At 36.5% G+C, this 23,756-nt stretch overlaps 2 protein-coding genes and 1 pseudogene across 2 annotated transcripts; all 3 read right to left on the minus strand.

Annotated features, from left to right (window-relative positions):
• Positions 1-149: 149 nt before the first annotated feature.
• Positions 150-10,123, minus strand: LOC107586471 (glycogen [starch] synthase, liver-like; annotated as a pseudogene).
• On the minus strand, positions 10,112-12,271 carry LOC107592972 (glycogen [starch] synthase, liver-like). Its single transcript, XM_016282588.1, has 3 exons — positions 11,907-12,271; positions 10,676-10,857; positions 10,112-10,147 (listed from the first exon to the last, which is right to left on the minus strand). The coding sequence occupies exons 1-3, from the start codon at positions 12,025-12,027 to the stop codon at positions 10,112-10,114; spliced, it is 339 nt and encodes a 112-aa protein (XP_016138074.1). The 5' UTR covers positions 12,028-12,271.
• Positions 12,272-14,603: 2,332 nt separating this feature from the next.
• LOC107586539 (L-lactate dehydrogenase B-A chain) lies at positions 14,604-21,270 on the minus strand. Its single transcript, XM_016273997.1, has 8 exons — positions 21,088-21,270; positions 19,424-19,559; positions 19,017-19,134; positions 18,326-18,499; positions 16,521-16,694; positions 16,198-16,315; positions 15,396-15,519; positions 14,604-15,234 (listed from the first exon to the last, which is right to left on the minus strand). The coding sequence occupies exons 2-8, from the start codon at positions 19,550-19,552 to the stop codon at positions 15,067-15,069; spliced, it is 1,005 nt and encodes a 334-aa protein (XP_016129483.1). The 5' UTR covers positions 19,553-19,559; positions 21,088-21,270; the 3' UTR covers positions 14,604-15,066.
• Positions 21,271-23,756: the final 2,486 nt, after the last annotated feature.

Here is a 23,756-nt window from a genome sequence, read left to right on the forward strand (position 1 = left end):
GCCCGTGTTGGACATCTCTGAAGGTTCATCACTTACTGGTCAACACTATTACAGTCAGATTAGAGTAATGTAGAGTTATGTGTGTCTCCAGATTGTTTGTATGAATCCACATGAAGACTGGTAGTAAAATATTTTTATTTCTTTCAGGAGAAATAATGGGTTGTTTTTTCAAGAAATATCATCTTGGAAAAGAGACTACTTATGATGATTGAAATTCTGTGTGATATATAATTAACTGTACAGATTTTTTGTCCTTTTCATTTTCTCATGTTAAATCAACATGTGAATTGAATGGTCTGTAAAATGCATATTTGCGAATGTGTGAACATTTTCTCAATTAATTAAAATGAATTTATGCACTGATAACCGCTAGTGTGAGTGAGACTTTTTAATAAAACATGGATAGGATGCATATTTGCACATTATGTGGTTGAACTTTGCTAATCATTGATATATATAAAGGTGTTTTTTTCCCAACATTTGCACAAATTATTATTGCCTCATATGGCACCAATATGCCAAATTTGGTTTAAAACACCAAAAAGATGTGTGTTTAGTACCACATTTATATCCAAAAGTCTAGTGAAACCATTTGAGTTGCAAGAACTCCACAAGTTCATGTCAAACCTGATGATCATGTGATTTTTGATGCTCAAGAGTGTCTTGAGCTTCAACAAAAGCAAGAATCATCTGTACAAACGAGTCCACATGGTTCAGTTTTCATTAGTCACAAGTTTAAATGGGTTATTGAATCCCAGATTTTCAGTATCATCTCAGACTTTCGAATGCCACTGTATGTGATAGATATCTTCTCATTCATACTTTGAAGATACTTCATCAAAAATCCATTCAAAAGCTGCAGTCAGACGAATGTAGCACGTTCTCAGAGGGCAGGGGGTGTAAATATGTCTGAAACAGTCTGAACTACCGGAGCAGGAGGGTGCAGATCTTACTTCCCATTTTCCAGCGGTGGTTTGCTCTTATCCTCAGGCTCTGCACCCAGAGTGAACGGTGCTTTGATGTTCTGCCTGTCCCTCTCCGCCTCCTCCTCTTCGTCATAGGTGTCGTCATCTTCCTCATCGCTGTGGTGAGGGGTGGAGTGGAGGGAAGCTGACGGGGATGGAGGGACGGAAGAGGGTCGGGGGTAACGGAAGCCTTGTGTCTGTGGAAACAAAGATTGTCACTCTATTTAGATTTAGTCACTAATTTAAAAAAGGTCAATTACATTAGAGACTTGTTTATTCATTTATGTCATAAAATGCCAGATTTATCTCTGTGTGTGTGTGTGTGTGTGTGTGGTTTTAGTAAAGTATATGTGTAGATCAGCAGTGAGTGAGTCTATGGGGATCACCACAGTTCAAATGGAAATCAAGTCATCTTCCTGTGCAGGTAAATGTTATCCTGTCAATTAAACTCAAGAACCAAGCTCAGTCATTCCTCATCACTCTGGAGTGTTAGACGTCACACATACATTCAGTAACACTCGGATTAGGAAAGAGATGAGGTGGAACAAAGTGGATATAAAGTATTTGCTCCACATCAGCACGAATTTGAAAATGATTTTATTTATGTTTGATGTATATAAATGATGTCATATAAACCTGTCTTTCAGGACAAGGTGTATTTGAGTGATTTCTGTAAGTTTATTTCTTATGTAATTTCTCATGTTTTCTGCTGTGTATAACAACAACAACAACAACAAGAACGTTACAAAAGCCTCAGGGAGATTATTTTTGTTACTTTGCACTTCAGGTCTGCTTATAACCTTAGGAAATAAAAAAGCTAATGAAAAAAAAAAAAAAAAATCCCCAATAGCAAAAGTATACAACATATGAGCCCTTGACATGCATGCAAGAAACTTATATATATATATATATATTTTTTTTTTTTTCATGCAAATATCATATTAGGGGCTCTGTATGGGGTACCTAAAAATGCTTTAAAAAAGAAAAATGTTTAGAAAATATTTTAAAAAAATTAATATTAAAAAGTATATATATATATATAACACAGACACACACACTACCAGTCAAAAGTTTGGGATCAGTAAGACTCGTGTTTTTTTAAAGAAGTCTCTTATGCTCATCAAGGCTGCATTTATTTGATGATAAATACAGGAGAAAAAAAAAACAGTAATCTTGCAAAATGTTATTACAATATAAAATAAGGGTTTCTATTTTAATATCCTTTAAAATCTAATTTATTTCTGTGATGCAAAGCTGAATTTCCATCAGCCATTACTCCAGTATAAAGTGTCACATGATCCTTAAGAAATCATTCTAATATGCTGATTTATTATTAGAATTATCAATGTTGGCAACAGTTGTGCTGCCAAATATTTTTTCTAAAACTGCAATACTTTTTTCAGGATTCTTTGATGAATGAAAAGTTAAAAAGAACAGCATTTACTCAAAATATAAATCTTTTCTAACAATAGAAATCTTTGCTATCACTTCTTATCAATTTAACACATCCTTGCAGAGTAAAAGTTTTAATTTCTTTAAAAAAAAAAAAAAGAAAATAAAAATTTACTGACCCCAAACTTTTGAACGATAGTGTATATTGTTAGAAAATATTTCTATTTTAAATAAATGCGCTAGGCATCTTTTAACAACTTTCATTTGACCGATTCATCAGAGAACCGACTCCATCGAGGGATTCGTTTGTGAATCAGGTAAAACATTTTCCAACCATAGTGTCAATTTTATTTAACCTGTAATATCTGTAATATCAATATGATATGATATGGATCATGTGACACTGAAGACTGTAGTAATGGCTGATGAAAATGCAACTTTGCATCACAGAAATAAATTATATTTTAAAGTATATTAAAATAGAAAACCATTATTTTAAATGGTAATATTTTTCTGTATTTTTGGTCAAATAAATGCAGCCATGATGAACAGAAGGGTCTTCTTTAAAACACATTAAAAATCTTACTGATCCCAAACTTTTGAACAGTAGTTTCTATACACACACACACACACACACACACACACACACATATATATATATATATATATATATATAATTTTCTAATTTGATTAATTATATATTAATGTCCTTGCCCTAGGGTCATACATTGAAACTAACCACTTAGCTTACATGGAGTGCAGCAATCCATTGTATTCTCATTGTCAGTGATGGAATGGACATGACAAGCCATTAACATGCATCGAGAGAGTGTGAGTGTTAGCAGGGCTCACCTGTGCAATGTTAAGATGGTCCATTTTGAATTCACTAGGGAAGGATCTGCTGAGGGCCAGATGCCGGGCGTACATGTAGAACTAAGCAGAGAGAAACCCAGGTCAACACCATATTAACCAATAGAACAAAAGTGAAACACACCTGAATGCTCAGAGAAAAGCTGAAATGATACCCACCCGTCCAAGGTATCTCCAGTCCAGCAGGTCAGAGAGTCTCTCTGTGCGGTTGCGTTGGATTATTCGCGGTCTACGTGACTGCTGGCAGAACGAAAACATGAACTGAGTCAGCTGGTTACACGACTCGTCTGCAGAACGGAACCGCCGGTCCACAATGTAGATTCCTACAGCACATATGGAGATACAACAGCATAATTAGCTGTACCAGATTCAATGTGTTATATCAAATATGAAGTGTCATTTAAATAAATTGATAATGCAAATAAATAAATGATTAAGCTGTGCAGAGAGTTTTGGAAAGCAGTGACTTATTCACTCACCATATTCAGAAGGCTCAGATACATGTTCCTCCATGAAACAGCCAAACCCAGACAGATTGGTGGTTATGCTGGGGATGCCCATGACGGTACACTCACCTGAACACATCACATTACAGAAGATTATCAGTAAGAGTCATATAATGCATGATGCAAAAAAATATATGATATCATTATGTGAGATCAGAGATCCCATGTATAAAAAAATCAGCATTTTAAATAACATTTATGTGTGACCCTGGACCACAAAACCAGTCATAAGGGTCAATTTTTCGAAATTGAGATTTATAGATCATCTGAAAGCTGAATCAATAAGCTTTCCATTGATGTATGGTTTGGTTTGTTAGGATAGGACAATATTTGGCCGAGATACAACTATTTGAAAATCTGGAATCTGAGGGTACAAAAAAATCTAAATATTGAGAAAATCGCCATTAAAGTTGTCCAAATGAAGTTCTTAGCAATGCATATTACTAATCAAAAATTAAGTTTTGATATAGTTACAGTATTTGCAGTACGTTTACAAAATATCTTCATGGAACATGATCTTTACTTAATATCCTAATGATTTTTGGCATAAAAGAAAAATCTATAATTTTGACCCATACAATGTATTTTTGGCTATTGCTACAAATATACCCCAGCGACTTAAGACTGGTTTTGTGGTCCAGGGTCACATATATAAAATACAAATACAATATATACACAAATGAACAAAATATTATTAAGCTAAGTGGTAATTTAATTTAATTTTTCCCCTAAACCCTTTGAAAATTGACCCATATTAATAAACAATCAATCAAATCAAGCTCAAATTTTGATTGAAATGTATGATGTTTGATATAGGAGTGTGAAAGGTAATAAAATGGAAATGTGTGTGTGTGAAACCTGGAGTGTAGCCCCATGGTTCATAGTAGGATGGAAACACTCCCAGATGGCAGCCGCGCACAAACTCCTCATAGTCCATGGGCAGCAAGGGGCTGGTGGAGGACAGGAACTCCGGATGAAACACAATCTGACATAAAAACAATGAACACGTTCATAATTTATCATGAGAAATAATAATTAAAAAAATATGTTCGATAAATAAACTACATAATTTTTGTGTAACAGTGTCATGGTAAAACAGTAAAAATCTTAACTTCAATTCCAACTGGGCCAATGTGAAAAAAAACAATTGGAATATCAAGCTCTACATTTTAGCTGCTTTTAATTAAAGTACACTGGCATCAGACATAGTAAACTGCACACCTTCACTCTGTCATTGCGTCCATTCGGCGGATGTTGCTCAGGATCGGGTCTGTGGAGTCGTCCAGCATGTTGTGAGTTGTTACTGGAGGGAGAGAGTGTCTCTATGGAGAACAAATGCATGGATGTAATTACATGTGAGTCTTTCTGACAAAGGAAGTGTACTGAAAACTGGAATAATAAAAACAGCAATCCATAAGCAGTCCTTAAGTGAAAAATCGTGAGGATCAAAGTTTAATCATGTATTTCCATTCCATTTCATTTCAATAAGAATAATAAATCATAATCTTACTATAAAAATTGTCTGCCTGCTCTGCTTCTGCTTGCACAATTTTAATGCTTTCTATACATTATTTTTGCTATTAAATTCCAGAGTCTAGGTCACTCATATGAAAAAAGTAAATGGACTTTAGCCCTAGAAATATTAGACACATTTCTTACTCTCATTCCTTCTTATAAACAAACACCAATGCTAACAGATCAATATCTCTTCCCCGAAATATTGATACCCAGATAAATCTAACTGGAGTGGCTGTATATTGACTGGCTGCTCATAACACTGCCATTAAAAAGCTGTAGAATAAATCTCAGTAACACATTAAATTGATCGAATGCAGACAGTCAGGAAACGTGGTTAAATGTGTCACTAAGCTCTGTAACGCAAGTAATCAAGCGGAGCGATGCATGGGTTTCCACCTGAGATTTACAGAGGCGTAGCATGTCAATATTCACTATAACCTAAGTCTGACCTTTGATTAGAGTCCATTCATAAAAAAACATGCAGGGGAATGAATGAAAACCCCCTGAGAATGCTCATTTATTAGTTCTGAGATATCCATCTTCATGCCCATATCGTGTAGCTAAGTATGGTGTCCCATACTTGGAATTTGTGACCCTGGACCACAATACCAATCTTAAGTCGCTTGGGTATATCAATAGCCAAAAAAATTGTACGAGTCAAAATTATCGATTTTTCTTTTATGCCAAAAATCATTAGGATATTAATTAAAGATCATGTTCCATGAAGATATTTTGTAAATTTCCTACCGTAAATATATCAAAACTTAATTTTTGATTAGTAATATGCATTGCTAAGAACTTCATTTGGACAACTTTAAAGGCGATTTTCTCAATATTTGGATTTTTTTGCACCCTCAGATTCCAGATTTTCAAATAGTTGTATCTCGGCCAAATATTGTCCTATCCTAACAAACCATACATCAATGGAAAGCTTATTTATTCAGCACATGATGTATAAATCTCAATTTCAAAAAATTTACCCTAATGACTGGTTTTGTGGTCCAGGGTCACATTTGTGCTCTGCATTTAACCCATCCAAGTGCACACACACAGCAGTGAGTAGTGAACACACACACATTGTGAACACACGCCCGGAGCAGCGAGCAGTCATATTGCTGCAGCGCGGAGAGCAGTTGGTGGTTCGGTGCCTTGCTCAAGGGTCTCACCTCAGTCGTGGTATTGAGGGTTGAAGAGAGCGCTGTACATTCACTCCTCCCACCTACAATCCCTGCCGGTACCAAAACTCAAACCAGTGACCTTTAGTTTACAAATCCGACTCTCTAACCATTAGGCCACGTCAGCCCTGAAGAGATGTTGACAAAAAAAAATAAAAAATTAACTAGATTGTAATTTACACATTAAATAAAAACTAGATAGTATGTTAAGTTTAGTACAAAAGGGATAATAAAGGGGTTACAAAAAATATATTAATGTACTAATTTAAAAATAAAAATGACAAATAAAAACCCATTTAAAACAGTTTATTTAATTCATGTTGAAAAATGTAGTTAAATGTAACCACTAATAAATCAATTAACAGAGCAGGTTATTTAAATTTCATAAGAAATTCAAACAATAAATAGGCTCTTTAATGTGTTGTGACAGATTGCTGTAGCGCCTCAGTTCAGGCGGCACGTTAACCGGTCATCTCTTTACAGCCCTGAAGAGATGTTGATAAAAAAAAATAAAAAATTAACTAGATTGTAATTTACACATTAAATAAAAACTAGATAGTATGTTAAGTTTAGTACAAAAGGGATAATAAAGGGGTTACAAAAAATATATTAATGTACTAATTTAAAAATAAAAATGACAAATAAAAACCCATTTAAAACTGTTTATTTAATTCATGTTGAAAAATGTAGTTAAATGTAACCACTAATAAATCAATTAACAGAGCAGGTTATTTAAATTTCATAAGAAATTCAAACAATAAATAGGCTCTTTAATGTGTCATGACAGATTGCTGTAGCGCCTCAGTTCAGGCGGCACGTTAACCGGTCATCTCTTTACTGGTTATAGCACAAAATAAACATGAATGAACATCAGAAGGTATCTTGATTCAACCACAAAAAGACGTAAACTACACACCATTTTTTTAAGTTCAAGTCCTCCGACATTAATCTACTCTCCTGTCTGGTTTGTTCATTGGACAAAATGGCAGATTCGTTGTTATGATTGGTCAGATCGCCTGTCAATCAATCTCCCGGCGAAATGCTTTTTTTTTTTTTATTGCAATTACAAATTGCTTCTCTTTTAAAAATGTCTTTGAACAGTTCAGATGTAATACGTTTTAAATATGTCTATTAAATTGAAAAGCTTTACATTTTAAAATTTTTCTATTTCTATTTTATACCATAATTAAAACAAACAAACAGCACAGCTTTTCTTTTTTAATACAAAACTGGAGTCTGGACACAGAATTATTTGCAGAAGTGTAATACTCCCCAAATAAATAATAAACCCCTAACCAGAATGTTTTAGAAATATCAGTACAGTGATACATTTAAAGCACAATAATACAGTTAAAGGACAGGGATTCATTAGGTAAATTTTTAAATATGGCCTCTTGTGATGTAAGAATTGTGTAACATTTTGTCTAACCTGTGTTGCATAAATGGCCCTCTTCATGATTGTGAAATCATCTCTGTCCAGGATATTGCAATTACAAATTGCTTCTCTTTTAAAAATGTCTTTGAACAGTTCAGATGTAATACGTTTTAAATATGTCTATTAAATTGAAAAGCTTTACATTTAAAACATTTTCTATTTCTATTTTATACCATAATTAAAACAAACAAACAGCACAGCTTTTCTTTTTAAATACAAAACTGGAGTCTGGACACAGAATTATTTGCAGAAGTGTAATACTCCCCAAATAAATAATAAACCCCTAACCAGAATGTTTTAGAAATATCAGTACAGTGATACATTTAAAGCACAATAATACAGTTAAAGGACAGGGATTCATTAGGTAAATTTTTAAATATGGCCTCTTGTGATGTAAGAATTGTGTAACATTTTGTCTAACCTGTGTTGCATAAATGGCCCTCTTCATGATTGTGAAATCATCTCTGTCCAGGATTTTGCTCATGTCTGGGATCTCACCCCTGTTAACGCAGGAGAGCATTATTAGAGGAGATCCTATCTGAAAATAAACTCAAGCCTCATCTCATAAGAAATGACCCATTGACATCACACAATGTCATTATGAATATCCTATAATCTGACAACTCCCTGGGGAAGTGCAGCGCACTCTCATCAACACCTGGATAACGCTGTGAATTATCAACACTTGAAGGTTACACAACTTACACAGTCACTCCAATTTAAGACATCAAATTTAAGATCGTCATACTTCCTGTTCATCAGCATATACTGACAACATTCACTGTCACATCAATTTTGAGCCCCGTTATGACAGGTCTGTATGAGGAAAATCACCAACCTTAACAAGCTCTCATAAAGCCTTTTGCCAAATTTCTCCTTCACGAACTGAGCTGTGTCCCTAAGAGACAGATGAAAGACATATTTGAGAAGTCTTACACACTAAAGCCATCTAAAAATAAGAGCCATTTCTGGATCGGGGCTTCCTTTCATTGCCTAATAAATAATATTAGTATAGCTATGGAAAGTTGGTCCAGTATCAGGGCTCTACTAGTGTTATAAGCTACAAGAAATAATAATATTATTAGTTATATATATTATTATTAAAAATGTTTTTGAGGTACATAATAATAATAATAATGCACATTTTATTGTTTTTGTGTGTGTGTATATAATATTATTATTATTTTGTTCCTCCAAAACATAAAAAAATATATTGTATTCATTTGATAACATATCAATTATTTTTCTTTTTATATTTTTGTTATTATTGTTGTACATATAAAAAGGTACAAAAAATATTTCATTAATACCCTGGAGACTTGTAATGTCAAAGGTTATGCACTTAAGCAGTTACGCACCACAGCTGCTTGCGTACAGCCTGTCCTTTAAGAGACTCTTGGTTTTGGCAGGCATGATGAAAAACACAACCACTGTAACATCACTCTTATGAACCTGTCAGTCAGCATGAACACAAACACACAATCAGAAATTAACATCTTTACTTTGATTGGTGCTAGATTATTAATTATTAGACTATTAAGTGTTTTCTAAAGTACAGTAGTGTGACTGTTCATACCCTTAGCAAGTAGTTTAATCTGGACAGGGACTCGAGGAACAGGTCTGCTCCTTTATTCGAAAACTCATATCGTCCTGCGATGAAAAAGAACAGGGTCTTTTCCAGATCGAAGTCCAGATGGCTGCCAATGAGAATTTTTTTATTTTTTTTTATTTCAAGTAGTATTTTTTTGGAAGTGCACAAGTGTGTGTTATTGTACAGACAGAGAGAGCTCTAACCCGTAGAAGTGACCCCTAACGAACTCCTGGATCTTGGCTTTGTTCATGGAGTGCAGGTTCTGGAACTCATGCATGGCTGAGAACTTCCTAACATTCAGGCCGTTTGGGGTGATGACATCTGCAAAGGCCATAAATATAAACATGATCTTTTTAACCTAATATATTCAGAAGCCAATAAGAGTAGATGAGGTGCTTTGTAACGCAGGTGAAACCTGGTTGTCTTTGGAGCATATGATTGGCCTCCACAGCTGTGATCTGGGACACGGTGGTGAAGACATGTGCACAGCGTACTGCAGCTCTCTCCAAACAGTACCGATGGTAGATCTGTCTCTGTCCCGCCTCTCGGTCTATGTTAAACTGCATGAAATAGATAATAAAATGAGGTTTGCAGGGGAAGACTATATGGATTAATGTTGTGCAGAGTCCAAAATTAATTTGATTTACAAATCAAAAGTCTCAGAGCTTCCCCTCATCAGCAGCTGAAGGAAGTCTCTGTGGGACAAGAAGGCAATCGCATCAGCCGGTAAATCATAAGTTGCTGTCAATTACTCTTCAATCAACTCCTGCAACCTTCAGGCATGATGACCTTTATGCTCCCTACACCAGGCCCAATTATCACTGCATGCTCAGTTCCATCTCTAATAAGTGTTCACTACACCAACCAACTTGACTGATTTCTGTGGGACACACTTTAAATAGCAAAAAATAAATAGCAAAAAATATGATGTTGTATTGTATGTCTTTTAAATTGTAAGATTTTGTAACATTGATCTGGTCAAAATGAGACCAAGAGAAAAAAAGGCAGCTTTATTTTCTGTCTAGTCTTTATACTACCATCTGATGCTGATACAGCAGGCATGTCAATGCCAGAAGTTTTTGCCAGCTTCGAAGCATTTTTTTAACTGCTCAAATGACTAACTAGCCTCAATGAACCTGATCATATAAGGTCTACCTGATCATACCATGTCATAAGATGCAGACCTTGTAATCGGACATCACCAATAACCATGTTTTCAATACCTGGGAACCGTTGTTATTCAAGGAATCCATGGCAGCTTTGATGGCTTGGTTTGGGGGTTCACATTTCTCCACCTGGGTCTTGAAGTTGTGTTCGTAGTAGGGTCCCATCATGATGTAGTTCTCTCCCCATTCGTCCACTGTGATCTTTGCTTTAGTCTGAATAACAGTGTATATACCCCCAACTGGAGACAGACACACAGTTGTGCAGGGAATAAAACATTTGTAAATGAGAAACAGAGAAGATAAACAAAATAAGAACATTGTTCAAAGTAAAACTTAAAAGTATTAATTTGGACATCATGTAGTTTCAAAAGCAATTTTGTAACATCAAGATTACATTTAATATGATAAATAACAACCACAAATAAATGACAAATAACATACCCACAAACACACATCAATTGTTATCTTCTAAAATATTCCACTAGATTTAGGTCTCAAGAATCTGGCTATTGATCTGGAGTTTAATGTTTAACCTGCTATACAGCCCCACTGATACAAGAGTGTATGAATTCTGCACACATGAACACATTTGACTAAATGACAGCTCTGTCTTGTTAAACTACTTTCAAGCCTTCTGATAATAGGGTGAACAGTCTTGAGGTCAAATGCACTTTCAGGGGTCAAACTCACAACTACCTTCTTGCTAAAGTTACTAAATAAATTTAGTGATTTTACAGTTATAGGCACTTTTGGCCTAATGTACTTTTAGACAAGGTTTTAATTTGTGGACAATGGACATAAGCGTCAGGTTTTTCCTCTTCTGAACCATCATGATCAAATTACATTAGATGTAATTTCCAGCACATCTAAAAAGTGATAGAAATGTACCTTTAATATATATGGAATAAAATGGCCTAGGTGTATTTCTCTGGCAAAAGCTAATCTCATTCCTAGCATTTTATGTTTTGAATACAATCAAATATTATTTTCATACCTTTAGAAAAAATTGTCACACACGTACTTTATATAGATGTATAATATAAAATGTATATATAATTTATATAGATATATAATATAGCCCACAATCCAATCGGAAGATGAACATATCTTTTGTTGTAAATTAGAATATTAATTTGAATAATTATAGAATAAAATGGCCTACGATCAAATATTATTTTCATATATTTTGCATAATTTGACAAAATTTGGAAATGATGCACAATAAAACGAAATTACATAAATTAAAACTTGTAACACACTGAAAACAGAAAGCGTTGCAAGTTCTTACCCTTATTGGTGACTTCCCACGAGACCTCAAAAAGCAAGAGATCTTGCACAGGTAGACTTTCCTCTTCCCATAGTGGAAGTCCACTTAATGACGATATTGACAAAGATCTGGACAGTCGCATCTCACAAAGTCTTACAAATAGTTTTTATCTGTCAATTGAAGTTGCAAATGTGAAATGGGCCGAATTACTATTATTGTGGAAAAAGTAAAGAACCTAAAATCAACAGCCACCAAGAGGTCTCTTCTAGGTAATGGAGCGCCTGGATGTCCTGGACACTGTGAGCTGTTGCTCGATCTCTTCCTCTAACCTTTAGTAAAGTAAAAGAAAAAACCTGCATGTGCGCACTATGATTGCGTGTCTGAAGTCCACAGACATCAAGGTGAAAGATTTGGCCGCTGCTAGCGAACCCCTCTGACCGGGACCACATACGGTAATAATCCTCTTTTTATATATCTAATACTTCTATAAAACAAATAGCATATCCCAATGGGTTTATCATGAATGGATAATTTTTTTTCACATCAGTATTCCTATTGTCAAAAACTAAATACATAAAAAATAAAATAAAAAATGATGACAATTAAAGAGAAAAGGTAATGAGTTATGACACACGTCTATGTGTGTTTGACATTTAACTGCTGAACTACAACATTTGTTATTTATTTTTATGGAGAAAAAGTGCTTTCTACAGGAGAGTTCTGAGTCTATGTTGGAGTCCATTAAAGTTCATATACAAAATTCTGAATTAAGCTCTATGGGTATAAAATGTGGGATTATTTATTAAAAATTAAAATGCCACAGACAACCAAAACAATGCCGACAGGTGAAGATAGATAGATAGATCAAGTTGTATCATTAATAATGAAAAATTATGTAATTTTACGTTTAGGATGTTTGTTGCATCACAAAAAATAAAAATATAAAACTTGAAGGCTGAGGGTAAAAAGCTTTTATAAGTGCACCATCGCAAATGTGCTGTACCAAAAACCATCCTACATTTGCATAATTCATATTCACACCATGTAAGATAATGTTGTCTCATTATGCAGGAATATTATCTTGTTGTTATGATATCCAGGCATGATCGTATTACCATGCTGAAAACAAGATGACAATGAAAGCTTACTATATTTTTCCACAAGGCACTGAAAATGACCATGATTGAGCACCATTAAAGTGGCTTCATTCATGATTTCCTGCTACAAGCCCTTATTTTACTTTCATATCATGTTTTCCCTTGCAACAAATGAGAGAAAACTCAAATTAAAATGTGTGATGTGTATAAAAACACACATAATGTGCTTTTGGTGGGTTTTGCAGCACTTCAGCAGCTATCTGAATAATCACAGTGGATTTCGGTGTACAATTTACCACAGGATTTACAAGAAAAATATATAACATTTGAACAGTTAAAATGCTCTGGATGAGGCTACAGGGAGGTCCTATTTGCCACAGACAGTCATACATGTAAAATAAGGTCAGAGGGTGTCACTAGCCAAGCTTTATATTGAAGCAGGACAGCAGAGCATGGGTTGTTCACTGAAGAGATAAAGGCTCAGCTGTGCTCCATAAGCTTTACAATTCAGCAGTATGAAAATCAAGGCACTGATTCTCTTCATGTCTGCGATGATCTGTCAGTCCACTGCTATGAGAGCACCATTCACTGACATGGATACATCGGAGCCTGTTCCAGGTAAGGTGATGCTTTGCAATCGAAATGCCTGATAAATAAATCAAATAAAAGCTTGCTAAAGAGTGCTCTGAAAAGCATATCTTACTTTACAGACTCCAAGCAGGACTATCTCTCAGTGGAGCGGAGGCAGTTTGACGAGCCCAGTGCTTCAGACGACGCAAACCTTTGCCTTTTCTTCCAAGAAAAAGACGAATCGAGACATATTTCCTGCAAACATCGATTAACACGCAGTAAATTCAACTACAACCCGTTTGGGCTACGCTTTGGGAAGCGAAATGAAGCGCCAACTGACAGACCCAAACACGAGCACCTGCTGCCAATCATGCTTTACCTGAGAAAACCATCAGAAACTTCTTGAAAATCACTCTTCTATCAGTCTTCATCAGATGGGAGGATGTGGTTTGCGCGTTTGAAGCTCGCCTTGCCTGTTATTATGCTTTTTTATTTCTCAGTCAAGGAATTTTATGGCGCACTTGTTTCATTCAGTTATTGTATTTGTGCAATAAACGTTTTATATTGTTTGATGGCTTTATTAAGTAAATCAAATGTATTTATGATTGTTGACAGTGTGCGAATTAGGTAGAGTTGAATTATTTAATGTTGAATTCTTACATATCGGTATTCTTTTTAATGCGTTTCAAACATTTTATTAACAGCTTTAGGTTTACAAGTATTTAGAGTGCGTATTTTCACCTGGCCGTTTGCTGCAGATCACTTTTGTTCAATTCAGAACAGAACATTGACAAAAATACTTTAATTTCCACTTCTATAATTAAACATCAGTTTTGAAAAAAAAAAAAAATCCAAATCGTTTTCAAAACGGTTAGCTTAATGTGAAATGGCGCCAACATAAAAAAAAAAAATGAATTACAAGAGAATTCTTTTTTAAATGATTGTATAATTTCCACACTTAGTTTAAATTCCAACAAGCTATACAACTTATTACATTTTTTTAACCACAAAAGGTACAAAATATTTGAAGATCACAAAAATATCCAACAGAACGATTTGAACGGATTAATTTTATTAACTTCTTATACACACTCATATGATCGACACTTACAACATGATTCAGAAGAATTAATACATTTGTATCTATTTCACTTCAGTCCCTTCTCCTCTTGAGTTAAACAGAAAGCCACAAGAAATGATCCCTTCCCTAATGATCTCACTAAATTATGTCCAGACAAGAGAGGTGTTGGTTCTTTCTTCATTGCCCACACAGAATGACTTGCTTAACAAGTGCAAATGTGAAGAACCAAAGATCTTTCCCTTTGATCATTCTCTTTAGAAGAAACATTCCACATTTTGGATCATTATGCCTACATTAACCACCATGAAAAAATACTTAAAAGCAACCACGTCCAAAAGCAAGTGAGAAGAAAGAACCGACATAAAGAGTGTGTAAAGATACAGAGGGAGTGTGAACAGTTAAGGAAAGGAGTGCATGGTGTCCAGCGATTGATCTACAGGTCCTTCAGGTCTTTCTGGATGCCCCACAGAGTGTCGGCACTCTTCTTCAGCTGAGCGATTTCTTCGTTGTTCAGGGTCATGTTGATGACGCTGCCCACTCCACTGCTGTTCAGCACACAGGGCAGGCTCAGGTACACCTCCTCACCAATACCATACATGCCCTGCAGAAGACACAATAGGAAACACATTAAATGATCACTAATAAAAAAAAAAAAGAAAGAAAAAAAAAAAAGGATATTCCCCCCCCCCATTTCATCTGTGCAGCTCTGTGACATGGAGGATTGTGATTCTACCATGATGTTAAACTGTAAACCCCTCTCACCTTCACCATGGTGGAGACAGGGTGGACCCTGTTCAGGTTCTTCACCAGGGTCTCGGTCAGGTCGGCCACACTGAGGCCGATGGCCCAGTTAGTGTATCCCTTCAGCTTGATCACTTCGTAGGCACTAAGAGAAGGTAGTAGCAACTAATTAAGAATAGAGATTTACTTTTCATCATTATTTAAGCCTGTCATGCTGTTTCAATCCTCGCAGCTGCCATTTTCTTTGTTGTTGAACACAAAAGGAAAATTTGGAATACAAACTCTGCGTCCAAATATCCCTACTATATAGTAGGCAAAAAAGCAGTATGTGAGGGGAGTAGTATGTCCAAATTCATAGTATTTGGAAAACAGTGAGGGAAAAGTACCCGGATGAGATGAAGATTCTGAAGTGCATATCTGATTAACATTTTACTATCCCATAAGGCCATGGATTTGTGATGGTCATGTGACAGTGGCAAAATGGTGGATATAGTATATAGAACCAACTTTTTAAAGTTTAAAACTAAACGTAGTACCTACTAGAAAGTACATGATCTCGGACGCAGCTTTTTGGAACTATACAGATGTGGTCCCTTTGTGTAAACGGTTTAAGTTTTGTGTAAGAAATACTTAACAAAACCTTTTGTGTTCAAATAATAAAAAATTTAAAAATCTTCATAAGGGCTCGAACATTAAAATTGTCTGAAATTTATTTTACCTTCTCAACAGCACTGTGGTCATCTAAAATGTATTAATATACATTCCCAATTGCCCATTAGTCAGAAAACAGCCCATGACAAAAGACAAAAAAAAAGTGCCCTACCTGTCCACAACCATCTTGTGAGCGTCCTTCCAGTTCTCGCTGTCTTTATCTGTACCGATGTCAGGGTTGAGTTTCTGCAGACTCACTCCAGCCACATTTGCTCCACTCCATACAGGCACTGTTAAACACAAAAACAGCACTTTTAAAAATCAAATATGCTGTGACTGACTGAAACCGTGTCACATCATGCAGCAGAGTTCACATTCATCCATCTTATTATTCTTTCTAGCAGCCCTTCATCCTCTTCCTCTGGTTACTTGTTTGCCTCTCTACACCCTTCATCTTATCTCATATTTTCCTCTTCATGCGGCTCCCCTTCTCACCGCTGGAGTCTCCGTGCTCTCCCAGGATGTAGCCGTTGAAGCTGCTGGAGTGGATGCCCAGTTTCTCAGCCATGATGTAGCGGAAACGAGCAGAGTCCAGGTTTGTCCCGCTGCCGATGACACGGTGCTTTGGCAGGCCGCTCAGCTTCCAGGTCACGTAGGTCAAAACATCCACTGTATGAACAGACAACCGCAGTTACTAAATACAGTACAGGAGTCTGAAATGGACATAGCTTTAGAATGGCATTTAGAATTTTGTATTAAATCTCATTAGGAGCTGCACTATATCTGTGGCTAATATATTATTTGCCATTAACTATGAAAACATATATTATTACCAATGCTGGTATTAAAGAATAAATATAAAAATTAAAAAAATAACTAAATAATTTATAGAATTTTAACATGTAATTTGCTGCATCAGTTTTCATAATTTCATTTCTTCACATTGGTTGTTGTGTTGCACAGCAAAACATTAAAAGTTAAAGCTAATAACCTATTATGCAAAATTCCCTTTTGCAAGGTCTTGGTAAGGTTTGGACATAAATGTGTGTTGGCAGTGCATGTACACAACCACCCTATAATGATAAAAAATCCACCCACACCTTTTTTTTTTTATTCCCATAAATAATAAGCAGTGTCTCCCAATGGCCTATTTTTTAGCATTGGTGCTAATGTGATGTCACATTAGCCACAGGCCCATCCATGAATGTTGACAAGACACTGCCGTTTTAACATAGAACCTCCCTGAGTGAGTTCACAGCGAGTTGTACACAGTCCGCCACTGCTGCACTGACGAGAATGTCTCCCAAGCGTTTTTAGGTATTCTGTAGCTGGATGTATTAATCCACATAGCTCTCTCCATTTACTCCCGAAATCTGAGCTGCTGATGACGAGGTGGATTAATTTTGTTTTTGAAGAAAATGCTCCCTCAACTCTACAGAAATTCGTTTATGTCTGCGCGAATCATTTTACACCGGACTGCTTTGTGAATGAGGGTCAGTATAAAGCAGGTTTTGCACAAAAGTTGCTCCTGAAAGACGGAGCAGTGCCAACTGTTCGTGATCCAGCTAACGTTATGCCATCTAGAAGAAGTAAGTATCACACGTTTGTTTTCCAAATTGCCTTTCTGAAAGAGCTTCTTGGCACTCTGTAAGGCTAATGTTGCTAAAGCTACCATTGTCTGTCGGTTTTCACTGATGCTGCCTTCACGTGCTACCAGAATGACCGTGAATAGGAATGTGGTAGTTAAAAATTTCATATGGAAGCAATATGAAATCGACCGCTTGAATTGGTCTAGCTCATAATCATATTCGGGACTTATAAAGTTCGTGTTAGCACGTAATGGCACCATGAGACCAGCATGTTGCTAATTTTATAGCGTCGTGCTCTCCGTCTGTGTAATTCATAAATAATCTGGCAGGGTGCAGAATTCGGCATGACACCGGTTCGAACATATATGGCTGAACATCGCTACTAGCAGTTTCTGACATTTTCAGTGCGTGAGAGTGTGTTTTGTTATTGCTGGCATGCTGGTGCATGAGCTCTAGAAACTCCACCCTCTTCTGAAAAGGGAGCTGGAGCACCAGCTCGTTTTCATTTAAAGGGACAAACACAAAAAACAGCGCGTTTTGGCACAATACCCAAAAAATTTCAACAAGCTATAAAACATTATCTGTGGGGTATTTTGAGCGAAAACTTCACATACACACTCTGGGGACATCAGAGACTTATTTTACATCTTGTAAAAAGGGGCATAATAGGTCACCTTTAAGCATGTTGTGTGAGTGTGTTTGTTTGCTCACCTGGATTGGACACCACAATGAGGGTGCAGTTAGGACTGTATTTGACAATCTGAGGGATGATGTGTTTGAAAATGTTGACGTTCCTCTGCACCAGGTTCAATCTGCTCTCACCCTCCTGTTGACGCACTCCGGCCGTCACCACCACGATACGAGAGTTAGCAGTCACAGAGTAGTCTGTCGGCCAAATAAAAATCATAAACATACACTGCCATTCAAAACTTTGGATACCTCTATTGAAATAAACTACCTTCAAACATTTCAGCATGAAGGCACAGTCACATTTACCACTGTTCATGGGCAAAATCTAGTCATTTCAATAGGAATCCATGTGATCTGGAATTTCGTGTCAGGGTGAAAGATTACCCCATGCTGATTTTGCAATGAGTTCAAATTGGTCACACAGATTAGATACGCTGACCAACAGAAGCTGCTTGGTTATCTGAGTTTTTTGAGAGATGTGCTTCATATGTCACTACACTATTGATTGAGAATTTAAAAAAAAAAACAATTGACATTTTGTCTGTAAAATTTCACTAATGTGACCACACCTTAAAACCGAAGCTCAAAATATAAGATAAAAGATGAGTGAAAAAATGAGTCCATCTAAACTTAATGTACATTAATATATAATTTATAATAATCTGAATTTTTACAGTAAGAGTCAGCCTCATGCAATGGAAGTGCATCCCACCCTTATCAGCCACAATCTTAGGGGTCTTGAGAAAAAGGCTGCCATGTTGCAGATCCAGCATTTCCCCCTTCAGTCTATCCTCCACAACATCCACCAGAGCCAGTTCATCTGCAAGCTCCTACAAGACAGAAAACAAAGAGTATGGAACATTAATACGTTAAATACCAGACACAATTGTAGTATAAAGGTGTGGTCTTGAAGTCTGCACAGGGAACGTTTTTGCCCTCAAGTGAAACTCCCGATTCCCATTGCGATTACTGGATTTTGCCAGTGAAACTTCACCAAGCAATGGTAAATGTGACCGCACCTTTATTTCAATATAGAGGCTAAAAAAAAAAAAACAATTCTAATCATTTGCTCAATACACAAATTAATCTTCATTGGTGATTAAGATGAAGGTCTCTTACCCGGAGCAGGATGCTGACGGCACATGCCATGCCCACCTGCCCCACGCCAACAATTGTGACTTTGTTCCTGGGGGGCTCAGCGGGGCCGCTGGCCAGAGGAGTGATCAGCTTCTGCATTACTGAGGCCATGATCCCACTGGAAGAATGGGACAGATCATGTTCACAACACAAACTATTAGGAGTGTACGATGATAGAAAACAACAGGAATCTGTGGGGTAAATGTTAACCGGGTAAAAGTTTCAGTTAAACTCAACATGGTCAGGCACCAAAGCTGGGTCAATGTAACAAGGTCTCCCTCATTGGGTAAACCATTACTCCATACTGAGAAAATTACCCATATCCTGAGTTGCAAGCAGAGGCCCACTCAGTAATATAATTAACCACTGGAGTCAGGTCACTCTGCCCCCTTTGCTAAATCTAGACAAACTGAAGGAGTGTTTCTACACACACAAGATTATTTAGGCAATGTGTGCTCACTTTAGTGAATTCACATTTTGTTCATTACGAACACAAGAGGAAAAATCCATTACTGATATAAACTAAATTATAATTAAGTTGCTGCATCTAAAGAGACTTCTAGAGACATTACACAAATAACACCCTAATTTATATTTAGACTGTTAGAATGCCATCCAATCAAGTTTATTACAGTTGACTAGATGGCTTATGAGCATGCAAACCCTGACACACACACAGCCTTCACCTGTGACACTAATCCTCAATGGGCTCATGAGGATTATGTTAGACATTAGATATTATCTAGAAAATGTTAGATATTGCCTCCATAAAATGTCCCTGGCTATAACACAGTTACAGCGTAATGGTCGTGTGCTTTTATCTCCAAACCTTATCTTGGAATGTTGCTGCTACTTAACATAACTCACTTAATGAATGGAGAGCCTATCGTGAGCTGATACTGATAGCTGATATAATCAAAACAAATATTTTATAACAATTAAGCATAAATATTTTTTGATTGAAATTTACACATTTTAATTTAAAGCTAAAATAAAAACACTGCATAATTCAAATAAATATTTGCTCCTTTTGGATACAATAATAATACATAGCTTGTTGCCATTGTGTACACAACAGAAAATCACAATCGGTTAAAAATCAGAAAAAGAAAGTATTAAAACTTAATTTGGCGCTATTATGACGCAACCGTCCTTATGGCGTCCTTGACGATTCGGATGCAACGATTGCCTTTGAAAACAAACAGTAAATTGTAAAATCATGATGCTAATCGATCTGCTCTTATTTTAAGCGTCTCGAGTTAATCATACATTCGCAGTCTGGCATTCTTTCATCAAGATATTTCTGAACAAGGCCAAATTCGAGTTCAGCGTGCTCTGGAGTCCTCCATGTTCATGCGTGCACCACACACAAACGTCCTTGCCTGCTCATCTAACAATTTAGAATGGAAATACGATTGTGGCTTCACTTTTAATGCAACAAAAGACTTTAAACATCGAGATGTGGCGCGCGGAAGTGTTGCATTTATCACTGAACCGCCGAATTATCCGCCACTCTTCAATGTCAACGACACTGGTTACATCGCAGCATGACAACAGTGCTCGTTTAACGTAATGCTAATCGAGAGAATTGATTTAGATGAGGCATATGCGAAGCAATAAAACAGCCATTCAAACCATATACCTACATTTGTTGCAGGAATGTTAAATAAGTATCCTTAGATGCAGGAAGGGCAGTGAGAGCCGCTGAGCACCGGTGAGAGAGAGTGAGCGTGCGTGCGTGCGTGGTCGCGTGACTCGTGGAGGAGCAGGATTTGAGCGTGCGGCGCTACGCAGAGAGCGTATGACCTACTGTTACAAGTGCATGCGATGCCCTTGATGATATGAGGAATATGAGAACGACAGACCGGCCCACTTTCCTCTTGGACAGTTGTGTCAAGGATTTCATTGGCATCATAAAAACACTTCCTCTTCACTGACCTTGCACTTCAATGGCATCTGTATTAATGCAATATTTGCCACATTAGAGATGTATCCCAGTCAGCACGATGCAAAGTTAAATATTACAGTTAAAACATTTCATTAAATTATATGTGATGCCGGTTGCCCAATGGAGTAGTTGGAACTGCATGGCGAGTTTATGTCTGTTATGCAACCATGACCTGAAAAGGTTTTGAACTGTCTAAACACATCCAGATGCCAGCAACAAAATGAGAGAAACTTGTGGTAACTCAAACATTATATTTAAAAAAGAAGAAAAAAATTATGCTTGGCTACTTGGACATATCAGAAGAAACCAAAGGTTGAAATACACATGTATTTCACATGTATTTAGAGCATGCACATAAACATGCTCTAAATTTTAAAACTCAAAAATGGTATGATAACATTAGTGTTTCAAATGGTTTTGTTTCATTTTGAAGCCATATTAATGTTTACTAGAGGGTGATGTCAATTATAGAAAGACAGATAGACAGATAGATAGATAGATAGATAGATAGATAGATAGATAGATAGATAGATAGATAGATAGATAGATAGATAGATAGATAGATAGATTAGATAAAATCAAATTGTTTGTGCTATGGCACCTCAGCAACACCATTTGCCTTCTCATGAACAAACAATACTTCCTAATTATGGGGACCAATGAGGCTCCTGTTCCTCCCACTGGCTTGTCCAATAAGAGCATTCATCAGTCAATGACATTTGAGCAGCATTAAGGGCATTGTCATTATTTGCTTAAAAGGAAGAATGTGTCTACGTACATTAAACAAAATAGATAGATAGATAGATAGATAGATAGATAGATTAGATAAAATCAAATTGTTTGTGCTATGGCACCTCAGCAACACCATTTGCCTTCTCATGAACAAACAATACTTCCTAATTATGGGGACCAATGAGGCTCCTGTTCCTCCCACTGGCTTGTCCAATAAGAGCATTCATCAGTCAATGACATTTGAGCAGCATTAAGGGCATTGTCATTATTTGCTTAAAAGGAAGAATGTGTCTACGTACATTAAACAAAGGGAATGTGTGTGTGTGTGCATGTCTGTTGGGGGGGAATATGGGACACGTTGCTGTCTAGTTAGTGCTGGGATTTGTGGATAGATTGTGTAATAGGCTGTGTGTACGGTGTCACAATATAAATTAGGAAATTTAATATTTTATCATTATTTACTCTACCTCATGTGCTCCAAACTCATTTTTATAAAATGAGTGATTTCTCAAAAAGGTCTTGTGTTCCACAGAATAAAGAAAGTCATACAGTTTGGAATGACAGAATACATTAAACAAAGGGAATGTGTGTGTGTGTGTGCATGTCTGTTGGGGGGGAATATGGGACACGTTGCTGTCTAGTTAGTGCTGGATTTTGTGGATAGATTGTGTAATAGGCTGTGTGTACGGTGTCACAATATAAATTAGGAAATTTAATATTCTATCATTATTTACTCTACCTCATGTGCTCCAAACTCATTTTTATAAAATTAGTGATTTCTCAAAAAGGTCTTGTGTTCCACAGAATAAAGAAAGTCATACAGTTTGGAATGACAGAAAGGGGATTAAATATTGACTGAATATTCATATATGTGTGTTTACGATTCCTTTAAAGGGGTCATAGGATGCTACATGCACTTTTACAAGTTGTTTGAACTGAAATGTGTGTTGGCAGTGTGTGTACACAACCACCCTATAATGATAAAAATCCACCCAGTGTTTTTAAAAAAAAATCTGGTTAAATGTTTTCCCCTTTCTCAAATCGAGCCGATCTCAGATGCCTGTCTGTGTGACGTCACACAGACAGGCCCCTCCCACGATAGTTTGATTGACAGTAGCGTTTCAGCACAGACTGGACTGGTGTCTTACCTCAGACCCGCCCTGAGTGAGCTGTCATCAGTCCGCCATTGTTTCACCGCTGGAGCAGATGTAGACAAGAATGACTCCTAACAAGCGATTGAGGTGTTCTGTTGTTGGATGTAATAATGAACATAGCAGTCATCATTTACTCCAGACATCTGAGCCGCTGAAATCGCAGTGGATTAACCTTTGTTTCTGAAGGGTATGCGTCCCTGATCTACATAAAATGCATCTATGTTCGCGTGAATCATTCATGATCCAGCCTCATCTACAGAAGAAGTGACTATAATGTTTTGTAATGAATCTTTGCAAATCGCCTTTCCTAATAATGTGCTAATTAGCAAGTTTCACGATGAATAAAGTAAAGTAAACGGTCTCTCTGAGAGCAGAGAAAATTTAAAGGACATTTAAAGGAAAATTATACAAAAACGGCTTGATCTGAAAAGAGCTGTTTTTGACAGGGTAAAAAAAGGTGTTTTTTACACTACCATTGAGA

This window comes from Sinocyclocheilus grahami, unplaced genomic scaffold (genome assembly GCF_001515645.1).
Source record: "Sinocyclocheilus grahami isolate Dianchi unplaced genomic scaffold, SAMN03320097.WGS_v1.1 scaffold1.1, whole genome shotgun sequence".
NCBI classification, from domain to species: domain Eukaryota; kingdom Metazoa; phylum Chordata; class Actinopteri; order Cypriniformes; family Cyprinidae; genus Sinocyclocheilus; species Sinocyclocheilus grahami.

Bases quoted from the DNA above. Each gene is read 5' to 3' on its own strand.
- LOC107586539 (XM_016273997.1), bottom strand. From the start codon at position 19,552: ATGGCCTCAGTAATGCAGAAGCTGATCACTCCTCTGGCCAGCGGCCCC. The intron at 16,695-18,325 runs GTGAGCAAACAA...CTGTTCATACAG, and splicing joins CATTGTGGTGTCCAATCCAG to TGGATGTTTTGACCTACGTG. The intron at 15,235-15,395 runs GTGAGAGGGGTT...TGTCTTCTGCAG, and splicing joins CTGTCTCCACCATGGTGAAG to GGCATGTATGGTATTGGTGA.
- LOC107592972 (XM_016282588.1), bottom strand. From the start codon at position 12,027: ATGCGACTGTCCAGATCTTTGTCAATATCGTCATTAAGTGGACTTCCA. The intron at 10,858-11,906 runs GTAAGAACTTGC...GTCTGTCTCCAG, and splicing joins GTGGGAAGTCACCAATAAGG to TTGGGGGTATATACACTGTT. The intron at 10,148-10,675 runs GTATTGAAAACA...CTTGTCCCACAG, and splicing joins TGAATAACAACGGTTCCCAG to AGACTTCCTTCAGCTGCTGA.